Here is a 20,144-nt window from a genome sequence, read left to right as displayed (position 1 = left end):
CATACGGATGAGAGAGGCACCTCGTGGAGGAGACCAAAGGAGATCTGTGTCTGTTGCCATGGAGACACTCCCTGCTCAGTGTTTCACAGTGATGTAGCCACCTGACCTACCTAGTGAGCATCAATATGAGATAGCAGCTATCATACTGGGGATGCTAACTTGGTTCTGCAAACAAATATGGCGTGGGTGAAGGTCTGCGCACTACCAAGTGCCCAACCTAGTTTCGTCAAGAATCAGAACAAATACACTTCTAAAAAATAATTTTTTTTCAAAGGTAGATATCTTGTTGAGGTGTGGAGATCACGCAGTTTTAAATCTATTATATGTATTATGTTGATTAATGTTATGTTGACACATGATTTAATAAAAAAAATAAATAAATGGACAATTGACTTGATTTTGAGCTTGAGCTTCATTTCTCGGCTAGATATTTCCTTCAAACAGGAATTTTTCCTTCTCGTCACTCGTGTGTTTCTCTGGAAATTGTTCTTGAGCCAGGTTGACCTTGTGATTTACTCATGTATGGATCTTTCTATAGTTACAGCCTCAACGTGACAGTGATGTGATTCATACCTTATAGTTTATAAATCAAACTAAATTCAAATGCTTCGAAATGTTGCAACACACTTAATTCATCCAGCATCATGGAAACCCACAGAGGTCTTATGCACATTCATTGGCAATTATAACCATTCTAAAGCTATGCTGTATTACACAGTTCAGATTAAAAATATATATTGTTGGCATGTTTTGTCACCCATATTCTCTATTTTTTTATTCTATTCTATTTTGGGTGACTTTGTTTTTTATTCTTTTGGTGATACATGTATACACTGTAGCTGCGCAATAAAGTTGAAATTTTGAACACATCATTTGACTTTTATGAACAGCAAAATTCACACTAAAGCTCACTTTGATGTAGAAAATCCTGTGTATAGTACTGCAGCTACAGCTTTGCAGCATGTACCATCTTAATGCTAACTGAAACAGACAACTGCCTCTTGGGCTTCTTAAAAAAATGTATTCAATTTTTAACAATGCAAACATCAAAATTCAATCTCCTGAAGAGTGAAAACAAAATACATTGAATGTTTTTATCCACATTTCATGTGTATGCATTTCTTCTCGTGTTCAAAAAGAATGAAACCATCAAACAGCTTACGAAGATTTAATGTACATTTATTCTTACCACGTGGAACATATAGTATAAAGATTTCATACTGAATAAATGATATTCATTGAGCCAAAAAAGGGAAGGGGGAATTTACATGTCGTAGCTACATAGTCTGAAATACAAATATGCAGAATTCATGACTGGAGAAAATTTTGTCAAATGTGTACTTCATCTAGTTTAATTTCATTGTACCAGGAGATAACAGGTTTGAGCCGTGTCTGCCATACTACTGAGCTGTGGAGAGACCAGAGGAGTGGGTCTAATCGGTGGGGACTGGAGGCCACGGACCAGAATCTCGTCAGCCCACATCCCGCACCAATAGCAAGTGTGAGAATAGTGACACAGACAGAGACAGACACAGAGAAAGGAAGTATAATGTACAACATTATATATACACCACAGCAAAGCTGTATTTGAAGTTGAAAATCAGTCCTAAGAGGTGATTTCTTTTCATAAGGGTATCCATACAATCAAGGGATAAGAGGAGGTAAGGGTGTTGTAGGTTCTCGATACTTTGGGGAAGAAAGCCATTTTCTGTTGAACACCAAACTAAAATGACCTCGAAATTCTAGAGGAGCTGTCATCAGCGTCTGTGTGAAACGTGTTACAGAATGCTTACACTCAAGAGCAGTACGGTACAGAAAATGTCCTACAATCTACTGCACACTGCACAGGCCTCCCCGGTGAAGGTGTCTATTGACAGTATTTCGTCTACTGTCGGGCTGACTGGTGAGAATCCAACTACAGCAACTATAACCAGTAGGCCACTTGTCAGTCTGCTTCACCTCTGAACGTCGACCAGTTACAGACTCATTGTGCCCTCGAGGGGAGAGCTAGGGCACACTGTGTCTCCCAAACTCACTGTAAACGTGACAGCAACTTTGGTTACAGTTTTTGTTTTTCAGCTATTTATTTATTCATTATTTCATTTATCTTTATTAAAAAGTACTTTTCCCCCCCCCAAGTGCAGAACAGTCTCCCAACTGTGGTGCTCTGCTCTGTGTCATCCAGTTGGCATTCATGTTTGCAAGTAGTGTCACTTTGTCGGCATCTCTCTGGTTTGTAATCCACCACAGCTCTGTGATTACCCTCCTCGGGACTGGTTGGCCTGGGGAGGGCTCAGAGAATGGAATCTGAAGGATTTTCATAAATTAAAAGACAAGTCACTTGAACTTTCCTTGCCCTGTTACACACAACAAGCCAGGATACCAGGGAGGAGGGGACTGGGGATACAAAACCCCAAAACGAGGAGCCACGGCTCCCTACAGCTGTCACGACTGGCCAATCAAAAAGAGTACATCACAGATAACATGAGAAACCAGCGAGTTCATAAGGGGAGACACCGAAAGGTCGAGGAGTCGTGACTCGTGTAGTGTGAACTCCGAGTGGTTCTCCTCCACTTTAGCTAAGGCGTGCAGAGCCCGGGCAGCTCGCCGCATCATGTCCGGGCTTGTGGGCTCGAAGTGCATCCCCTGCAGGTGTAGAAGAGAGCTCTGGCTCTGCTGAAGCTGTGTGGCAGCCAGACTGTCCTCCAGGAAGCCCAGCAAGTTGCCCACGCTGCCTTTCTGGACAGCAATTGCTCGGGCTGCTATATTATCGCCTTGGGCCAGATTGGCCAACAAGACCACGGCCATCTCCCTGCAGACTGCGACCTTCCTGTCTCCAATTAGCCGCACCAGGTTGCCGTACAGCTTCTCCAACCGACTGAAAGGCGGCGTGGCCAGGATGAGGTCCACATTGTTGTCTTGGATGCTCAGTTTGCTTAGCGTCTCCAAGACCAGTCTCTGAGGGGACAACGCACTGTGGGGGCCCAGGGTGGGGAAGGGGTCCTGGGCTTCTGCAGAGGGACAGACCGCCCAGTGGAGAAGACCGTCCAGCAGAGGCAAGCAGATGCTCTCGGGGTAAATGGAGAGGTCCAGTTGGCCTGAAATGTTCGCCAAAGTCACGAGCGTGTTCTCCCTTAGGAGCTCCAAGCAGTCCCACCACCATTCATCCCTTTGGCCCACTCCCTCATCCGAATCTTCATCCTTCTCGTAGGTGAGTGGCGCCTGTTTGCGTTCGGGGTGTCGGTGGTGGAGAAGAATCAGACGCCCCAGTAGTAGCAGCAGTCCCGGATGTTTGGACATCTCGTGGTCGTTGCCGGGCACGAAGGAGAGGCTGCGGACAATGTTGGAGATGCAAACGCAGCGCCGAGCTAACGAATCCTGCCAGTGAGCCAGTGTGATAAGCGGCCCCTCGTCTTTACTGTGCGGCTCGTCCTCCAGGATGGTGGAAGTCTGCTTTGCCTGCTGGGTCAAAATACTGCCACAGGGAGCAACGGGTCTATTATTCTCCTGGTGACTTTTTTCCACAGCTTTTGCCTCCGACTCGGTTCTCTCATCCTCGCTGTTGGCCGAGGAGACGACCTTCTCCTTCTCCTTCTCCGAGACCGCAGACTTCTCCGAGGAAGAAGTTTCCTTCGGCCGTCCTCCTTCATCTTGATGCTTTCCATTTTCTTCCTCAGAAGGCAGACAATTCTCCAGAATATCTTCTTCTGGGATTCGTCTCTTCAGTAAAACGGGGGGCACTGGTATCCGTTCTCGTGGTTCTAAGAAGTCTTTACGAGGTTCAAAGTGGGTCTGGATGTGTTCTGTAGAGTCTCCACCTCCAGCACTCCAATGGAGCAACCCACTATCAAACTCTTGCATTTTGCCATGATTATTTGACTGTGCAGCCACAAAGGGATCTTTCTTTCGTACCACCTTGACAGGAAATTTATCAAACTTGCTGGCTTGTTTGGGCCTCTCCTGAGCAGCTAAGGATAACAAGCTCGTCTTTTCACATGAGGAACTCTTACTCTTCCTCTCCTCGTCTTCAGTCTTCTCATCTTTACCCCGAGAGCACTGTTCTTGAGCCTCTTCCTCTTTCACATGAGCCGCGCCCGCCGTTTCCCGATCCTCCTCCTCTTCATCATCATCTTCCTCTTGCTCCATTGCATGGACTCGTGGTTCCTCTTCTTCTGTGGCAATCCAGTCTCGTTTCAAGGCATCAGGATCCAGTAGTGTCCTCTGGCCAGGGTCCCCAACTTCATACTCCCGAAGAATGCCAAAGATTTCAATGAGGCAACGTCTGAAATACTCAACTACCAACTCTAGTAGGCCAGGTAACTAAAAAAGAACAAAAATATTGCAATGTTAGACATGATCACTTCACTATCTACACTAAAACCATCTTTAAGGGCTCAATTTATTACTCTCACCGTGTTGAGATCGAAGGTAGAAATACTGCTGTCATCATACAGGAGAATATTGATGGTATCTATGGCCCATGTACTTTCAGCCAGTAAACCAGACTTTAATGACATCATGACTCTCCATGCTTCTGGGGTTCCTTAAAAAGCAAGACAAAATACTGAATTGGTACCAATACCCAAGAACTGATGAGAACATAGCACCATTAAACAGTGCTGCTAAATTTAGCCATCGATATGATAAGATGGTTTTACTATTCATGATCAATAAACATACCGATATCTTTCACGGTGAGTCTCCGACGTGGTTTCAGGACAGGATGGGAAGCTTCTACAGAGCCTGGGGGAAAAGGCATATCTCGCCTTATTAGAGGCGACTGCACAGGAGGGGGCACTATGTGAGACGCAGGCACTGGGGGGCCAGCCTTCTGCATCTTCATTACTCCGTGGATGTAGGGAGATTTACTGGGCGAGGTCCTGCTCTCCAAGGGGCGAGGCATGGAGGCTGGGCTGGACACCTGTGGAATGTGGTTCTGCACACCCTGCGGGGGCTGGTAATTGGACTGTACTGAACGAGGCATGGCTTGGCCGGGCCCAGCTGGACCGTACGGAGGCTGCCGAGGGCCCATCTGACCCCCCCACTGGCCGTCATGATTCATGCGCTGCTCCGATGACATCATCTCCTCCGAGCGGTTCATGCCAGGGTAACCGGGTCCCTGGGGAGGGCCCCCTGGGCCACCTTGCCGGCCAGGGTAGTTCTGATAGTTGATGTCTCGAGGTCCCTGCCACATGCCTCCCTGAGGACCTTCGGGGCCTGACTGCATCATCTGAGGAGGCATGTTAGGCTGAGCGGTAGGCCCTGTCGCTCCCTGCATCCGTTCACGACCAAATGGAAACGGGAACTGATTGCCGGGTCCAGGTGGACGGCGATCAGGGCCAGGGTAGGGCCCAGTGTTGCTGTACTGATTGTATGACTCCGGCTGTCCTGAAGAGGGTGCAGAGGTGCCTCCTTGCTGCTGTTGCGGTGGTGCTTGTTGTCCACCAGGGAAAGGCCCACTGTACTCTGGCTCATGACGTTTTGATGGAGGGTATGCCCCTTCTCCTGGACGTTTGTAACTCTAAATATAATAAGACACAGAGAGGCATGTTTATTACACTCAATTTCAGCAAAAGCTTTCAGAATAAATGTCCCTCATTCATTGACATATAAATTCAAAGTCAGAAAAACAATACAAAATGCACTGTGGATATTATTTGATCACTGTGCTGCTGTAGTGCAGATGAACCATTTACCTGTTGTTGCGGGTACATTCCAGGTTGCTGATTTGGGTAGGAGCCAGTAGGGGGCGTTCCCTGCCCAGGGTACTGATTACCATAGGAATCATGCCTGTAAACAATATTCCTTGTCAGTTTGACCATGACAACAGAAGGCATCTCTCTCTCCCTCTCTCTTAAGATAAGCTCACTAGACACAAAGCCAACATCAATGTTTATTGTGACAAATGCACAACCGAGTAGTATCCAGAGCTTTAACTGTTGAACACAGATTGGCTGAATATCCATTCAAATGAGGCTCAATTGTTTTAATATGGTTAATTTTCAAGGGAATGTTTACTGACAACCGTCTTCCTAACACGTAGAAACAAAGAATATTATGATATGATGAGCTTAATGCAGCGTTGAACATCTGCCCCCAAAACAGTCTTGGTAATTGTATGCACATTTCACAATCACATTTACATACAGTGAGCCACACAAGACCAACAAACTGACACTGATTTGGGAAAGAATTTCAACGTTTTCTTCAGTATTTAGTGATCATATCAACACTTTCAAAAAGACTCGGTACGATCACAAAATTAATCAGTTTGTCCGTTATGAGAAAAGCTCAGTTTTCAGCAGGGTTAAGCCGACAAAGTTAGCCAAACAAGAGCTCTGCAAACTGACCGTGGCTGCTGTGGGGGGAAGCGATTTGGCGAATACATCCCCGTGTCGGCGTTGGCAGGCATCATTGGGTTTGGCTGAGGAGCACCAGATCCCATGTTACCTTCTGGGCCCATTCCTTGCTCCGATCTGAGAAGAGCAGCACAATAAATGTGAGAAATATTTTCTCAATTTTGCTCGAATTGATCAATAAAATCAGCAATCACAAAGCACAACTGCAATAACAAGTCAATTATATGTTCGGTGACAAATCAAAATATGTAGTGATTAAAAAAATAAAGACATTTGAAAGCCATCCCCGCTTCATAAAGAAAACAAAATATATATTTTACCTTCTGTTCAGGTTTGTTCAAATTTAAAGACTGCCTTTGGTCCTCTTATCCACACACAATTTAAATGATTTTTAAAGCAAACACGTTTGAATAATCAAACTACATTAGTTATCAGCAATGCTTAATGACCTTGAAAGTGCCCTCTCTCCTTCCCTGAGACATACCTCCTGTCGTAACCTGGTCCGTAGGGATACTGCTGTCGGGGTCCCATTGGCATGGTGCCCATTGCCCCAGGAGGCCCTCTGTTGAATGGGGGCTGTTGCTGCTGCGGCGGCTGCTGTTGCTGCTGCGGCGGCTGCTGTGGTTGTTGGTCACCCACCCCGCTGTTGGGGCCCGGGTTAGCAGGTAGGAACTGCTCCCCGACTGGTGTTCGATTTGAAATGAACGAGACAATTTGAATTTAAAAAACTGAAGTTCAAGCTCAAATGCGTAGAGAAAACCAAGCAATGACCATCGGCTCACCTTTCCGCATGTTACCAAACGGATCCTTGTTGGGTTCGTAAGTGCCCATTCGACCTTGCATTTCTGGTGTGTTCATGCCTGGCTGATAGGTGGAGTTGGGCGTCATGTTCTTCCTGGGGAAAGCTGGGTCACTTCCTTCAGAGAAGGGGTCCTGCAGGTTAACGCTGCTCCTACAAGAGAGGCAGAAGTGAGCATGGAGAAGTTACGCTTACCCAATCCCGTCTCTCCCGAGGCCAAGATGGCCGGGTGAAATCTTGTGGACCGCTCACCTGGACCCAGGAGGCATGGGTGGCATTTGGGTATGAGGAGTGGAGGCGGGGGTGGGAGGTTTCAAGTCTCCTCCCTCAGCCATGGAGCTGCTGGTGGACTGGGGTGTCTGAGGGCCCTGCAGGGAGCCTGACCCAGCTGTAGAGCACAAGGATGCTATAGTTTGGAATAAGAGAGGAGCACACAGCCAAGTTAAGCGCAATTTGATCGACACTTCAATTTTCAGAAGTTTACATGTGCGACTCGCTGAAACGATTAGGGTCAGAGGGCTCTAACCTGGAGAGGGGGGCTGGACCTTTGCAGCTTGGTTCTTTTTGTTGTCTGTAAAGATCTCAGGCGGAGGGTCTTCTCCACGCTCAATTTTGCACTCGAAAGCGTACAGACACTGGATGTACTGTTTTTTCAAAGAACTGGCAGCACTGCTGGAGGTACCCACATTCAGTGAAGAGGCCAGGTCACGCCATTTCTTGTTCTTACTCACCTGAGACACACACACACACACACACACACACACACAATGGAGATAATTAGCCAAGAATGAAACTAGAAAGAAGGCTAAAGACAGTCTTTTTAACCTCATTATTGTAAATAAAATCCATATTAACCTGTGCCATTCCACCGATCTCTTTAACTGACATGTACAGCCGGAAGAGGTCGAGAGGCTTGCGTCCTACGGCAGGCAGGTTCGTCATTCCCATGGCCTTCTCTTCAATGAAAGCCAAATAACGATCCACCCACATCTTTCTGTCTGGCTCAGGCCCCAACTCATACAATCGTGTTATCTTTTCACTGGTGGTGGTAGAAGAGTTGGACTTCTGTTTCAGGCGAGAGAAAGAAACGAGCACATTTTGAGAATACATTGAAATTCTGCAGGAATCAAACAGCTGTTTTGGTTGACTGGTTTACCTTAGATTTAGGCTCAGGCTTTGGCGTTACACTCCCGTCTACTTTGTTGTTCATCTTATTGTTCATCTCTGGGCTGGCAGCCATACCTAGAGTAAAAACAGCAAGAATTAGCAGTAAAATTGGCAAATTTGAATCTGTAAATGTTTGGTGCATCCATCCATTTGCAACTTACCACTTGTGTTATTGGCCATGTTAGGTCCCATAGGATAAGGTGATCCCCCAGGAGTGTTCATCATTCCAGGCATGTTGTTCATCGGAGGCCCATACGGTGGGCCAGAGCCCATCATGCCTGGAGACATGTTGGGGTAACCAGGCATCCTGGACCAAGAAGAAAAAACAAAACAAAATTAATTCAAAAATTCAACAGTGGAAAAACTATCAAATATCCATTTGTTTTAAGCGAGAATCCAGTCTAAAGAGCTCTACAGTTAAATCCACTATGAACCAACCTGTTGTGCATGGAGTTGGTGGCAGGATGTTGCATGGCTGTGGGATCCTGCGGCTTTCTGTTCATCCCTGGAGGAGGACACATTCCTGAGCCCACCTGCGGAGGCATGTTGCCCATGTTGGGGGGCATGTTGGGAGGCATGTTGGGGGGCATGTTGGGGGGCATGTTGGGGGGCATGTTGGGAGGCATGTTGGGAGGCATGTTGGGAGGCATGTTGGGCGGCATGTTGGGAGGCATGTTGGGCGGCATGTTTGGACCCATGGCGGGGCCCATGTTGGGACCCATGGCGGGGCCATAGGGGCGTGCCCCCATTTGATTGGGAGGCATCCTTCCTGGAGGCATGCCAGCATATGGCGGCCCTCCGCCCTGTCCTGCCATGGGGTTCATTGAGCCCATGCCTTGCCCGGGGTAGTTGGCATTGGGCATGTTGCCAAAGCCAGGTTGCCGAGGATAGCCTAGGAATGACAAAGAAAAAAAAAAAACATCTGTTCACGCACTGTGTTGGCATTTAGTGTTGTGACAAAAGGCCACTGCAACAATTTCAACTTTATTTTGATAAAACCATTTTTATAGTTGGTACTTTCTTGATGAACTGTACGAGCCAGACTTTTTCACTATGTGCTAGCAGAGAGAGCTATGCACCCTGAGCAACAAGCCTTTGTCACAGTTTCAGCTCTACTGACAGGAGGCTCTGCTACGTCAGCTGACTCTCTGCTTCACAGCTATAAATAGCCGCAACAGAGTCAGAGGGAGGGACCAACTAGCGTTAGCATGGTATCCCTATGAGGCAAAGGGGATATGTGCCATAGGTTGGTCTCTCAGTATATGAACACATCGAACTTTTCAAAAAGCCAACAAATACCAAGGAAACACATAAAGCTGGTTGTCTATCTATTATTAAACCATAACTTCAGTGCAAACTAAAGCCCTCTCTTAAAGTCAAACCCTTCAGACAATTCAAATGTAGGAACCTTGGGGGCCATATTGTCCTCCCTGCTGTCCATAGCCACTCATAGAGTTGTTCTGCTGATATGGGGCCATCCCAGGATGCACCTGTCCTCCAGAGGACTGGCGAGGAGACAGGGCAGAGGATGACTGGGGGGAGCCATAAGGAGGCATCTGAGGGTTTCTCTGCATAAACCCTGAAAGGCGACAGGAGGAGGAGGCCGTGTTCAGACTCAGCTGCTACAGCAAACAAACATTTGTCTCTTCAATGTCTGTGAACACTTAGCGATCGAAGAGAAGCTCACCTCGGTCCTGGGCCATCGGGGACTGGCTCATTGCAGGGTGGTGGCTCCCGTCTGACTGCACACTTGAAGGCCGTGGAGGCATCTGGGTCCCTGGACGACAGTAATTAAGTTGATTAGAGATGAAGAGCGAGGCAACAAGCGAAGACTCTAGTCATTTCCACTTGTGATTTTGATTGCTTAGAGGCAATACATCTCGGAGCTCTTTAGTCGCAACATTTCCAGGGGTTGTGCAGTTGGAGAAAAAGAAAAATCCCTAAAAACTGCTCAGTTTAGGCTCCATAAACGCAAAAACTGTCATCCGGTGACAACCTCTGATCATAAACCAATGTTTTTACGAAATCAAAACTGAAAAAGTCAAAAATTTAAACGTGAAGGCAGTTGAGTAATGAGATATGGGTTTAATTTTCAGATTAATAAAAACACTCATGTAGACAAGGTTAATACTTTCAGATTAATTCTTCCAATAACAGTGACCTCTCTTGTCCTTAACTTTTTTTTTTTGGGGGGGGGGGACTTAAGTTTTTGGTCATTTTCTCCTGATTTTTGCGTTTCTGACTTTTGCTGTGTGACCACCAGGTATGAAATCCAGTTGAAGTACGACTTCTTTCGTAAATTGCGAGAGTCACAAAGTCTTTGGTGTGGAAAACGTATCTATTCTCTGAATCACTGCGAGTGCTGAACACGCATGACTCGCCTGATCTGTGCCAGAAATGACTTTGTGGCTTGCCGCAAATTTTCCTAGTTTGTCTCTGTCCCTCCCACCGCCATGACACGAAGCTTGCTCAACATACTGCGCAAACCTCAGACACTCGTATCTATCGAGTCAGTGGGCATCTAGACCCACATATATTGTTCTCAACTCTAAATGGGTCTAGAGCTATAGTTTACTTGCTTGCTGCCCACTGAGGTGGGTAGACAAATCTTGTGGGAGGCAAAATCATTGAAGCAAAAAAATATATATATATATTAAAAAAAAGAAAAAAAAGAAACAGTTTTCGTTCCAGTGAGTGGTTTTCATTATAAGAGTAAAAAAGACATTAATGATACAACAGAAAAGGGTAATTAACTTTTGGGGGGTACAAAAATGATCAAATAGTAAAAATTCAACAGCACTTAAGCAACAGTGGTCTATAATTTGATGTTATGCTGTTTTGAGAAGAAAAAAAAAAAAGATCAAAAAAGGGCTGTTGCAGCCAGATTCCACGGCGGGGGTCGGCCCACCTGGCATATTGGCGGGCGACAGTGGTCCTGTGCGGGGCGTGCTGGCGCTGGCCGGGGAGCCAGCCGGGGAAGGGGAAGGCCCTCGGATGCCCGGCAGGTGAGGGGATGTGTGAGGGGAGAAGGGCGACTGAGCTGGGTTGCTCTGCTCGCCCTGGCTGCTGGACACGCCCGACGTGCTCACGCCGGGACTCAGGGCTCCCTCTGCACCTGTCGGCAGGTCATCAATGGACCCGGACAGGTCCTGGAAACACGCAAGTGCAAACATTGTCAGGCGATTGGCAGAAAAAGAGAAAATCTGACATTTTATTCTCAAAGATGCCCTTTTCACTAGTCTCTTTTTGAGAAAGACGCAAGCCGATCAATAAATCTTTATTTTCCTGATGTGCATTTAAAACGTCCTCGTCATAGTTAAACTTCACATGCATGGAGCAGTGGGGGCACTTTGGTCCAAGGCTTGTTCGGGGACCCTCAGTGTAACTTGGCAGAAGTGGGGTCCCTCCGAACACAAGCTTTTTTCTCTAACCTCTAACCCCCTACTGCCCTCAGCCTTCAGGGAAGGGCACAAACCATTCCCTCATTGCCAAGAATTATGCAATGGAGATTCCCAAATTTGGGCAATTGGCAGGAGTCGGCACAACTGGAGTTAAGCAGCTGAGTGTTGACCTACTGTGAGTGAACAACGTTCATCTTATTATCTCGCCTGGCAGATAAATATCATTACAGTAATAATCAAAGAATAACTCTGAAATTTTTTTTTATCTATTCGTACACTGTTTATTCTGTAGATTGTTTAGAGTATCAGCACATTTCTTCTCTCTCAAGATACGAGTGGCAAAGAAACTGACTCTGCGCACACACAAAAACACACACACACCCGGAGGCCTTTGTCCTTATTTATCTTTTTCAAAGCAAAAGTGAGTGTGCATTAGTGCCGGGGGTTGTCATGGTTACCAAGGTTTGTAGGATACAAGCCGAGTCAGCATGTAGCGCCAGCCTTGCCATGTGACTTCAATATACAAACAAACTCTTGTTCTCGTCTCCTATTCAGGGCATTTCCAAACCGGTAGTCTGATCCACACCAAAAATACGATACACTTATCAGGTTCATTTTCACACAACCAGACACATCTGTTTCACAGCAAAGTCATTCAAATTTGGCCACAGACTTACTGATTGGACTGGCTCACTGACGTCGTCTTTCAGTATAAAGATTCACATACAACAAAATTCAATTGTCAAGCCTGGCAGCAGGTTAATACAGGCAATTTTTGTTGTTTTTTTGTATATATGGAACAGAAATAAATGTTTTAAAAATATGTGCAGTTCATTACTTAGGGCCCTTTTCTTATAGAGTGGAAAGAACATTTTGTACAGACCTACTGTGGAATGATTGAGTCTACTGAAGAGTTCGACCCTAAGTAAAGTGACAAGGAACTGAGAAGACAAGCACAACAGACTACATCTTGGACTAAAATCATCAGTATACTAATTAGATGAAATCTCAACACTCACACGTGTTCATGTCTCTACAGCTACCAAATAATTAAGTCGTCTCGATTACGTCCATGAACACTTCACAAACCTTTGATGGGATTTATTTGTCGTGCAGTGTGTGAAGCTCGTTGAAAATCAAACAATACTGGTCCATTTGCCATCACATTGCAAATTAAATTAATCTGCGTTGACCTGGATTATTTTTTTTTTTTTTTTTAATAGCTGGTTCAACTGATTCAACCTCACCAGAGTTTAATTGGCAGATTTCTTATCGGTCTTGAACATACCACATCCTTTACAGAGCTATTTTCCACAAGCATCAGCCACATACAGCATGCTTCTACTACCACAAAAGAGCAGCTAAGCACAAAGTCAAGACACTATTGGCCACAATTCATCAAACTAGAAAGAATACTGTTGTAATATTGTAACGAACACAAATTAAACGTTTAATCTCTTGATCCTGATAAAGCCATGTCTTATAACAATAATGATAAAATTGAGAAAGGAACTATGTTACTAAAAGAAAGGGGAACAAAAAAAAAATCAAAAATGGAGGGAAACGGTGTTTTAAAAAAGCCTGTATGTTCCAGCAGTAGTGTGACAAGCTTCACTGACCGGAAGGCTGGAAGGACGGCCTTGTCCATCCTCTGGCCCAGATTTAGGCTGAGTGGACGGAGGGGCACTGGACTGAAACGAGTCCTGGGACACCTCCTGATAAAAACACGAGCACACGCTTCAGTGTACTGCCGGCGATACAGGAAGACGAACACACAAGGGGAAAACTATTCAGTGAAATAAATACGATCGAAGCTAGAAGACAGTACCTGCTGCGGTGGAGGAGGAAAGCGCTGATAAGGTGACTGCTGTGCTTGCTGCTGCTGCTGCTGGTTCTGGTTCTGTGAGTAAGCTGCAGGCTGCCCCTGTGGGTGTTGGCTATGTCCCGGTGGCTGCTGGGGATGAGACTGTGACTGCTGTTGCTGTGGGGGGGTCTGCTGGGGTCCCTGTGTGGGTCCAGGGTAGTTAGATTGGCCCTGTGATCCAGGGGTAGCCTGGGAGCTTGGCTGCTGTGGGCCCTGACTGGGAGGACCCTGCTGCTGGGCGTAGGGAGACTGGCCAGACTGTGGGGCTGAAGCTTGTGAATAAGGTGGCTGAGACTGTGGGGGCCCTTGGGACGAGCCTGGCAGTGGCCCCTGGGACTGCGGGGGCATATGGGGCTGCTGATAGGGTGGTCCTCCCTGGGTGTGTTGAGCAGAAGTTGGCGGCGGGTGCGGCTGCCCTGGGTAAGGTGTCTGGCTGCCGGGTTGTCCAGGCTGGGTCTGGGAGTATGGTGCTTGCTGCTGACCTGGATGAGGGCCCTGGCTTGGCTGGCCGTAATAGGGAGCCTGGCCCTGAGAACTGTAGCCTCCTGGTCCCTGCTGCCCATAAGATCCCATCTGAAAAGGCGCGCGTCAAAAAGTTGAAACTCACTATTGGAGACGCAATTATGAAAGAACAGACAAATGAGATTACAGTACCTGTGGACCATACGGCATGCCGCCCATGCCTCCAGGGGTACGTCCTTGCATTCCCACTGGGTATCTTTGGGGACCTGGTGGGCCGTAACCCTGGCCAGGGTACCCAGGTCCTGGTTGCGGACCCGAGGGTGGTCCTTGCTGTGACTGCTGAACGTAAGGACCGCCTGCTCCATATGGCTGAGCCCTCATTTTACCCATTGGATCCATGGGACCAGGCGGCTGAACACAGCAAAAACACGACAAAATAAAATCAGTCAACAATGAAACAACAAGAAAAGTTTATGGCGTAATCTTACTTGCCATATAGCTCGCTGAGCAGTTATGTAAATGTGCCTTTAGAGCATCGTTCTTTCAAGGCTATTAAATCCTTAGCTGCAGTGTGTATTATTTTTATAACCAAAAGTTTAGAAAACAAATTTAAATAAAAAAAGGATAGCGAGCCGTTTTAACCTTTTTCCCACGGTCATTACCCTGATTTTTTTTTCCACCTCACTTTGCCATAGTTTCGGAAGTCAACAGAGCTATATATATCTACTTTCGAATGGAGGGCAGTCTGCCCAATCTTAAACATATCCCAGCTGCGCTCCTGTTTTGAGCCTGGTCCAAGTAGTCTTTTTTTTTTCTTCTCCCTCCCCCAGAGAAAGCAGTTTGGCTCGGGATGAATGACATGAGAAATGAAAGAAATACTTTCACAACAACCAGAGACATCAAAATGTACACGTGTATACTCATTTATAACCCAGGGGACAGCAAAGTTGCAACATAGGTATGACAAAGAAAATTAAGTGTAAATAGTTTTCATCTTACTGTGTTGCACTATTCTGGTCTTTAATGGAGGATCCCGTTATTCTCATATATCCAACACAACCAAAAATCAAGTCTCTCATAATAACGACGGGAAAAGAAGACCTATCCAATAGTGAAAAATGGACTCTTGCGTCATCATAGGTACATGTGCACTTTGATAAGAGCGTCCTCAGCCCAACAACAGCCCTTGATTAACAACGTGCAGAATTCCTTATGTGACATTTTGCAAGATGCAAGATAATGAGGTGAAATAAATAAAGAGTGGCACATGGCTAATCTGCATAAGACAGAGAGGAAACTCCCTTGGTGGGTGAGAGATGGTGGACTGCCTTCTGATTGGCTTGGGGGGAGGATTGGGGGGAATTCTTTGCAGTCACACAGTCAAACTTGTGCAGCGTGCCAGACAGAGCAGCAATGCACACTTACACACATCCTCGCCGGCAGAGCGCAGATTTGCCTCTTTGCTGTTGTGCAACAAATTACAGTATGACAAACACAAATGTCAGTGTACAATTCATCGAGGACAGTGTTTACTGAACTATGGTTTTGGGGTTGTTTTTTTTTTGGGGGGGGGCGACATGCTCGGCATCATCTTGTTGCAGTGCACCTGATTTAAACGATTGGGTTTTTAACAGGCGTTTGCACATCTTGATAAAGATGTCAAAGAATAAGACATTAATTACTATGTAAGTAAATACAACTGCAAATATTGAGACCAAGGGCTATAATTCATGCCTATGTTCAATTGGGGGAAAATACACCTTAAACACTTGTACGAGACTGATACAGCCAAGAATCAACATTGAGGTAAACATATTGCACAAAGGACAAACATATTGCTTGGGGGTCGCTTTGACACAAAATCGTTCCAGTAACTTCATCAATGTATGCTTTTTGGACGTAAAAGCAGGAGCAGTCAGGGGTGAAGCTGCAATACCTCCAGTGACCCTGTGATGAGTTAATGCCGTGTTCTTATCAGCAACTGTTGCCTTGCATCACATGTAATTATAAATGGCCATGAGGAGCGGATGAGGAGCCAATCAGATTCCAGCTCGCATGTCAACCCAAGACCAACTATCTCCTGGCTTTGACAGAAGGATTTTACCTCCACAATTCAAATCCCAGAGCAAACTGCGATCTGCGGGCTGCACTCGGTGCTCATAAAGCCGAGCCGCCTGTTTACAGGCGGCGCGCACGGGAGACGCACAACGGCTCTCCAAACCAGTGGAGAAAGTTCACATAATCAACACCGAGATCACAACTAAGTCTTAATGTCCTTTTCTGGTTATCTCACGGTATATTTCAAGTAATTTAAACGGGACCTGCACAAGGCCGTTGGACGAACCGTGCGAGGTTTTAGGCGGCACGCAACGCATTCCTCCCATCATGGCCACGGAATTACATCTTATCGGCGGAGAAAACAATACAAACACGACCCTATAAACGACCGCGACACGATAATGTGTACGAGAACACGCTGTCCTTTATGCATCAGCACAGCCTGGACACGTTTAAAGTGGAATGGTGGTGAATTTAGAGAAATATCGGCGCGGCAGAGCGACCGGGGCAGATAAACGGCTCGTCGCTCTTCGTCTTTTTCGCCCCCTTTTCAAAGTCGGGCCTTCTTGACTCCCGGAACGTCCTTACAATGTACCAACAACTCGTATGTTCACCGAGCGACTCTCTCCGGTCGCTACAAACCGCGAGAAGCACAATATTATACAGCACGTAGTTAATGGTGTGGTGTAAAGGGGGGAAAAACACACACACACACGAGAGGCAGCCATTTTAGAGTCTTTGCGAACTAGTACCAGACAATGGCTGGCCTGCTACGTTGTGAACTAGCTAGGAGGAGACGCGCTAAAAAATGCTCACGTCTCGCTCCGGAGATAATGTGACTTTACCTGGTTTCTAACTAGCGGCTGCCCGGCGCTTCCCGGGCTCATGGGCGACAGGGGATGGCCTCTTTGTTGCCAGCCAGGATTGCTCCCTCCGTACTGGCCGCTGCTGCCCATGTCTGCTGGTCCCTTACTAGCGCCTTCTTGGCTACTGTAGTCGCTAGACGGGTAGTTCGGGTAGCCCCGCGTTGAGCTGGGGGACGTGAGCAGCTTGTTCAGCGTCGGCGTGGACGTGGGCTGAGGGTTCCCAATGTTATATCTCTGGTTATTGTAAGATCCAGCCATCGCCGTAGGTCCTCCCGCTGGTGGCTGCTGCTTAGCTGGCTGCCCCCCAGCTGTCGGCGCCTGAGCGCTGCGAGGGGAGTTCATGGCGTACGCCTGGCCGGGGTAGGGAGTCCTGTTCGGGAATGGGTTGTAGTTGTTAAACTGGTGGTTGGAGAAGCCATGGTCGTGCGAATTGGGTTGATACGGGTCCATCATGTTGCTCGACTGCACGACCGGACCCGCAGCAGCTGCCATGCCAGGGCTTTGTTGTCCGCCATGTTGATGAAAAGGGGCCCGACCGTAGTGCTGACTGTATCCGTACGAGGGTGGAGGGAAAGCGGGTCCGTGGTGATGCACCAAACCGGGGTGGTTATTTCCCTCCGGTCCGACAGAGTCATTCTGGGTATTATTGTTAGCCCTGGGCGGGTTCCCATTCCCGTTCTTCATCTCAGGTTCCCCTCCTCCCCCTGCATTTCCACCGTCGGCCCCGTCCTGCAGATCCCCCCGGCCCGGCGATCCGCTGTCCAAGCCCGGCTGCTTTTTGTCGGACTGCTTCTCTCCCGTCACCGAGTCGTCCTTTGGGTCTCGATCCGGCTTTTTGAGTTCGGAAGGCGGACTAGTGTTCAGAGTGGCGGCGCTGGCGACCTGAGCGGCCATGATATACCCCCCCACCTCTCTCTCCCTCTCTCGGCGAGTCAGTCACAATCAAACGCTAGCATTGAATATAAATAATTGTTTAGAACCATTTATCCTTGTGCCGATTCATTCCCGCCGCTCACACCGGAGCGAATCCGGCCGCCATCCCCGGCTCCCGGCTCCGTAAAAAGCTTAAAGAGATGATGGAGGCGCCATACAATGCGTAAAAAGCGAGAGAAATTGTTGTGGGAGTTGTGTTACTGAGCCCGGGTAGAGGCAGGGAGCGAGCCCAACCAACACGAGGCTCCGCTACATACAGCCATTTTACCGAGCCGCACGGACGGCTGCAAGACCCGCACCGGATCCGCACAACCAGGACCGGACTTTTTCCTCTTTCAACCTCACGTTGTCTTTTTTTTTTTTTTTCCCTTTTCTTTTTTTCCCCTATAGGTGGAATATTTTCTGCACATGATGAGTCCTAACGTGCGCCCAACTCATAAACAATACAATTAGAAATCAAAGCGTCAATCAGGAAAGTGCGTTCGAAAAACTGAAGTATGTACAGTTCAGAAAGGACCAGTGCAGGGATGATTAATTCAGGAAATATATAATTTTATTAAAAATAAAGTGTCAATGTCTTTACATGGCAATGGGTGCCAATGTGACTACCCCAAAGGCAGAAAAGACCTCAAATGAATAATAGGAACTAATTACAATCAGTTAATTAAGCCTATAAACAACTAGAATAAAACAAGATGTTCTTTTTTTTTCTACCTAAACAGTCATCTTGCAAAATCTGAATTCGTGCGTTAGACCTGTTCCCCACCATTATTTCAGTGGTATTTGGACAAGAAAAGGCAACACACGCACACACACACAGGTTTTTCCAGAGCAGAAGGAGGAAGCCTTGCAGCAAACGAGACTACCAATGCACATTCCCTCTTCTTCCCTCCCCTGCCTGCTCTGCTCTGCTCTGCTCTCTTCTACCACCCCCTCTCCTCTGTCTGTCTCTCACTCCGGCAGAAACACTCTCTGCTCAGTGTGGGGGGATGGGCGCGCGGCTCCGGCTCTCTCTCTCTCTCTCACCCTACTAACGTTGAACTAAACCGTACAGGGGGGGGGGAAGAGAAAAAAAAGAAGAAGACAGACCGTATCTAGCAGACAGATAGAGGGTGCACGGACACTTTCAAACTCTCCCAACAATCAGGGAAAATAAGAGCAATGTGTATCCTCCCCCGTTTTTCTAGCCTCAGTTGAAATGAGGCAGACATTTCTTGGCATCCACAGAACGCACAGGGTGTGCGCACAAGCGCCGAAGCAGGGGAGGGATGGTCGTGAAAAAGTGTGCGTGCGAGAGGCTCACAGAGTTTCTGTTGGAAGTAATTGAATGAAAATACACCGAGTTGGGTGACGGAGTGGGGGGGGGGGGGGGGGGGTGTTTGATAGTTCGATTGGGTGTTGATTTAAAATCAAATCTGGGGTGGAAATGGGACAAGAATGCCCCTTGGTTTTGTTTTCTCACTCCACACACACACACGCACGCACACACACAAGTGTGTGAGCATAGACAAACACGCACACAGCCTTATGCTCGCCCTTTCTTTTCCCCCTCACACACACTCTCACACGCATTAAACTGTGTGAGCAGAGACCAATACACACACACACACACACACACACACACACACACACACACACACACACACTCACACACACACACACACACACACACACATACACACAGTCCCTAGCTGTTTTTCAAACACACAAACTTTGATAAATACAATATTTTTGCTTTTACACACACAAACATTTGCTGTCTCTCTAACACTCGCGCGCGCACTTGTTTTCTCACTTACACACACGCACATAGTGTATTGCTCTCTCTTGCTCGCGCTCTGTCTCACACGCGCACGCACACACCACACACACACGCACGCACACACACACACACACACACACACACACACACACACACACACACACACACACACACACACACACACACACACACACACACACACACACACCTACCTCTAGGGGGCTTATAGGGAAAAAAGACAGGAAGTACCAATGAGAAGGCATACTTGATCACATGTACAAACATCGAAACACAATTTAACATTGTGCCTGACACACCCCCCTAACGCACACAAGGCTTTTGCAGGCAAGAACCGCACGTCGTCCACTTGTGATTTCATGAGCACATCATGCAGCACGCACAGGGGGAGGATATGTGACTTCCCGCAAAGAGGATCGGGCTTTATTTTAGTCTTGACTATAACCCCGCATGAG

At 47.2% G+C, this 20,144-nt stretch overlaps 1 protein-coding gene across 3 annotated transcripts; it reads right to left on the bottom strand.

Annotated features, from left to right (window-relative positions):
• Positions 1-1,179: 1,179 nt before the first annotated feature.
• Positions 1,180-18,146, bottom strand: arid1aa (AT-rich interaction domain 1Aa). 3 transcript variants are annotated; one of them, XM_080500874.1, is made up of 20 exons: positions 16,956-18,146; positions 14,245-14,463; positions 13,555-14,163; positions 13,346-13,441; positions 11,234-11,474; positions 10,013-10,102; positions 9,734-9,904; positions 8,764-9,217; positions 8,487-8,632; positions 8,315-8,400; positions 8,014-8,223; positions 7,685-7,889; positions 7,411-7,564; positions 7,142-7,311; positions 6,844-7,042; positions 6,351-6,476; positions 5,697-5,790; positions 4,681-5,521; positions 4,413-4,543; positions 1,180-4,320 (listed from the first exon to the last, which is right to left on the bottom strand). In XM_080500874.1, exons 1-20 carry the CDS (start codon positions 17,868-17,870, stop codon positions 2,446-2,448), a joined length of 7,032 nt encoding a protein of 2,343 aa, XP_080357000.1. In that variant the 5' UTR covers positions 17,871-18,146; the 3' UTR covers positions 1,180-2,445. The 3 variants fall into 3 exon arrangements, with proteins under 3 accessions (XP_080357000.1, XP_080357001.1, XP_080357002.1); XM_080500875.1 differs by having other exon boundaries at positions 7,142-7,305; XM_080500876.1 differs by lacking the exon at positions 9,734-9,904.
• Between the last annotated feature and the right edge of the window lie 1,998 nt (positions 18,147-20,144).

Source organism: Blennius ocellaris (genome assembly GCF_963422515.1).
Source record: "Blennius ocellaris genome assembly, chromosome: 8".
Classification (NCBI taxonomy): domain Eukaryota; kingdom Metazoa; phylum Chordata; class Actinopteri; order Blenniiformes; family Blenniidae; genus Blennius; species Blennius ocellaris.
Note: the sequence above shows the minus strand (reverse complement) of the source record. Positions and strands in the feature narration are given on the sequence as shown.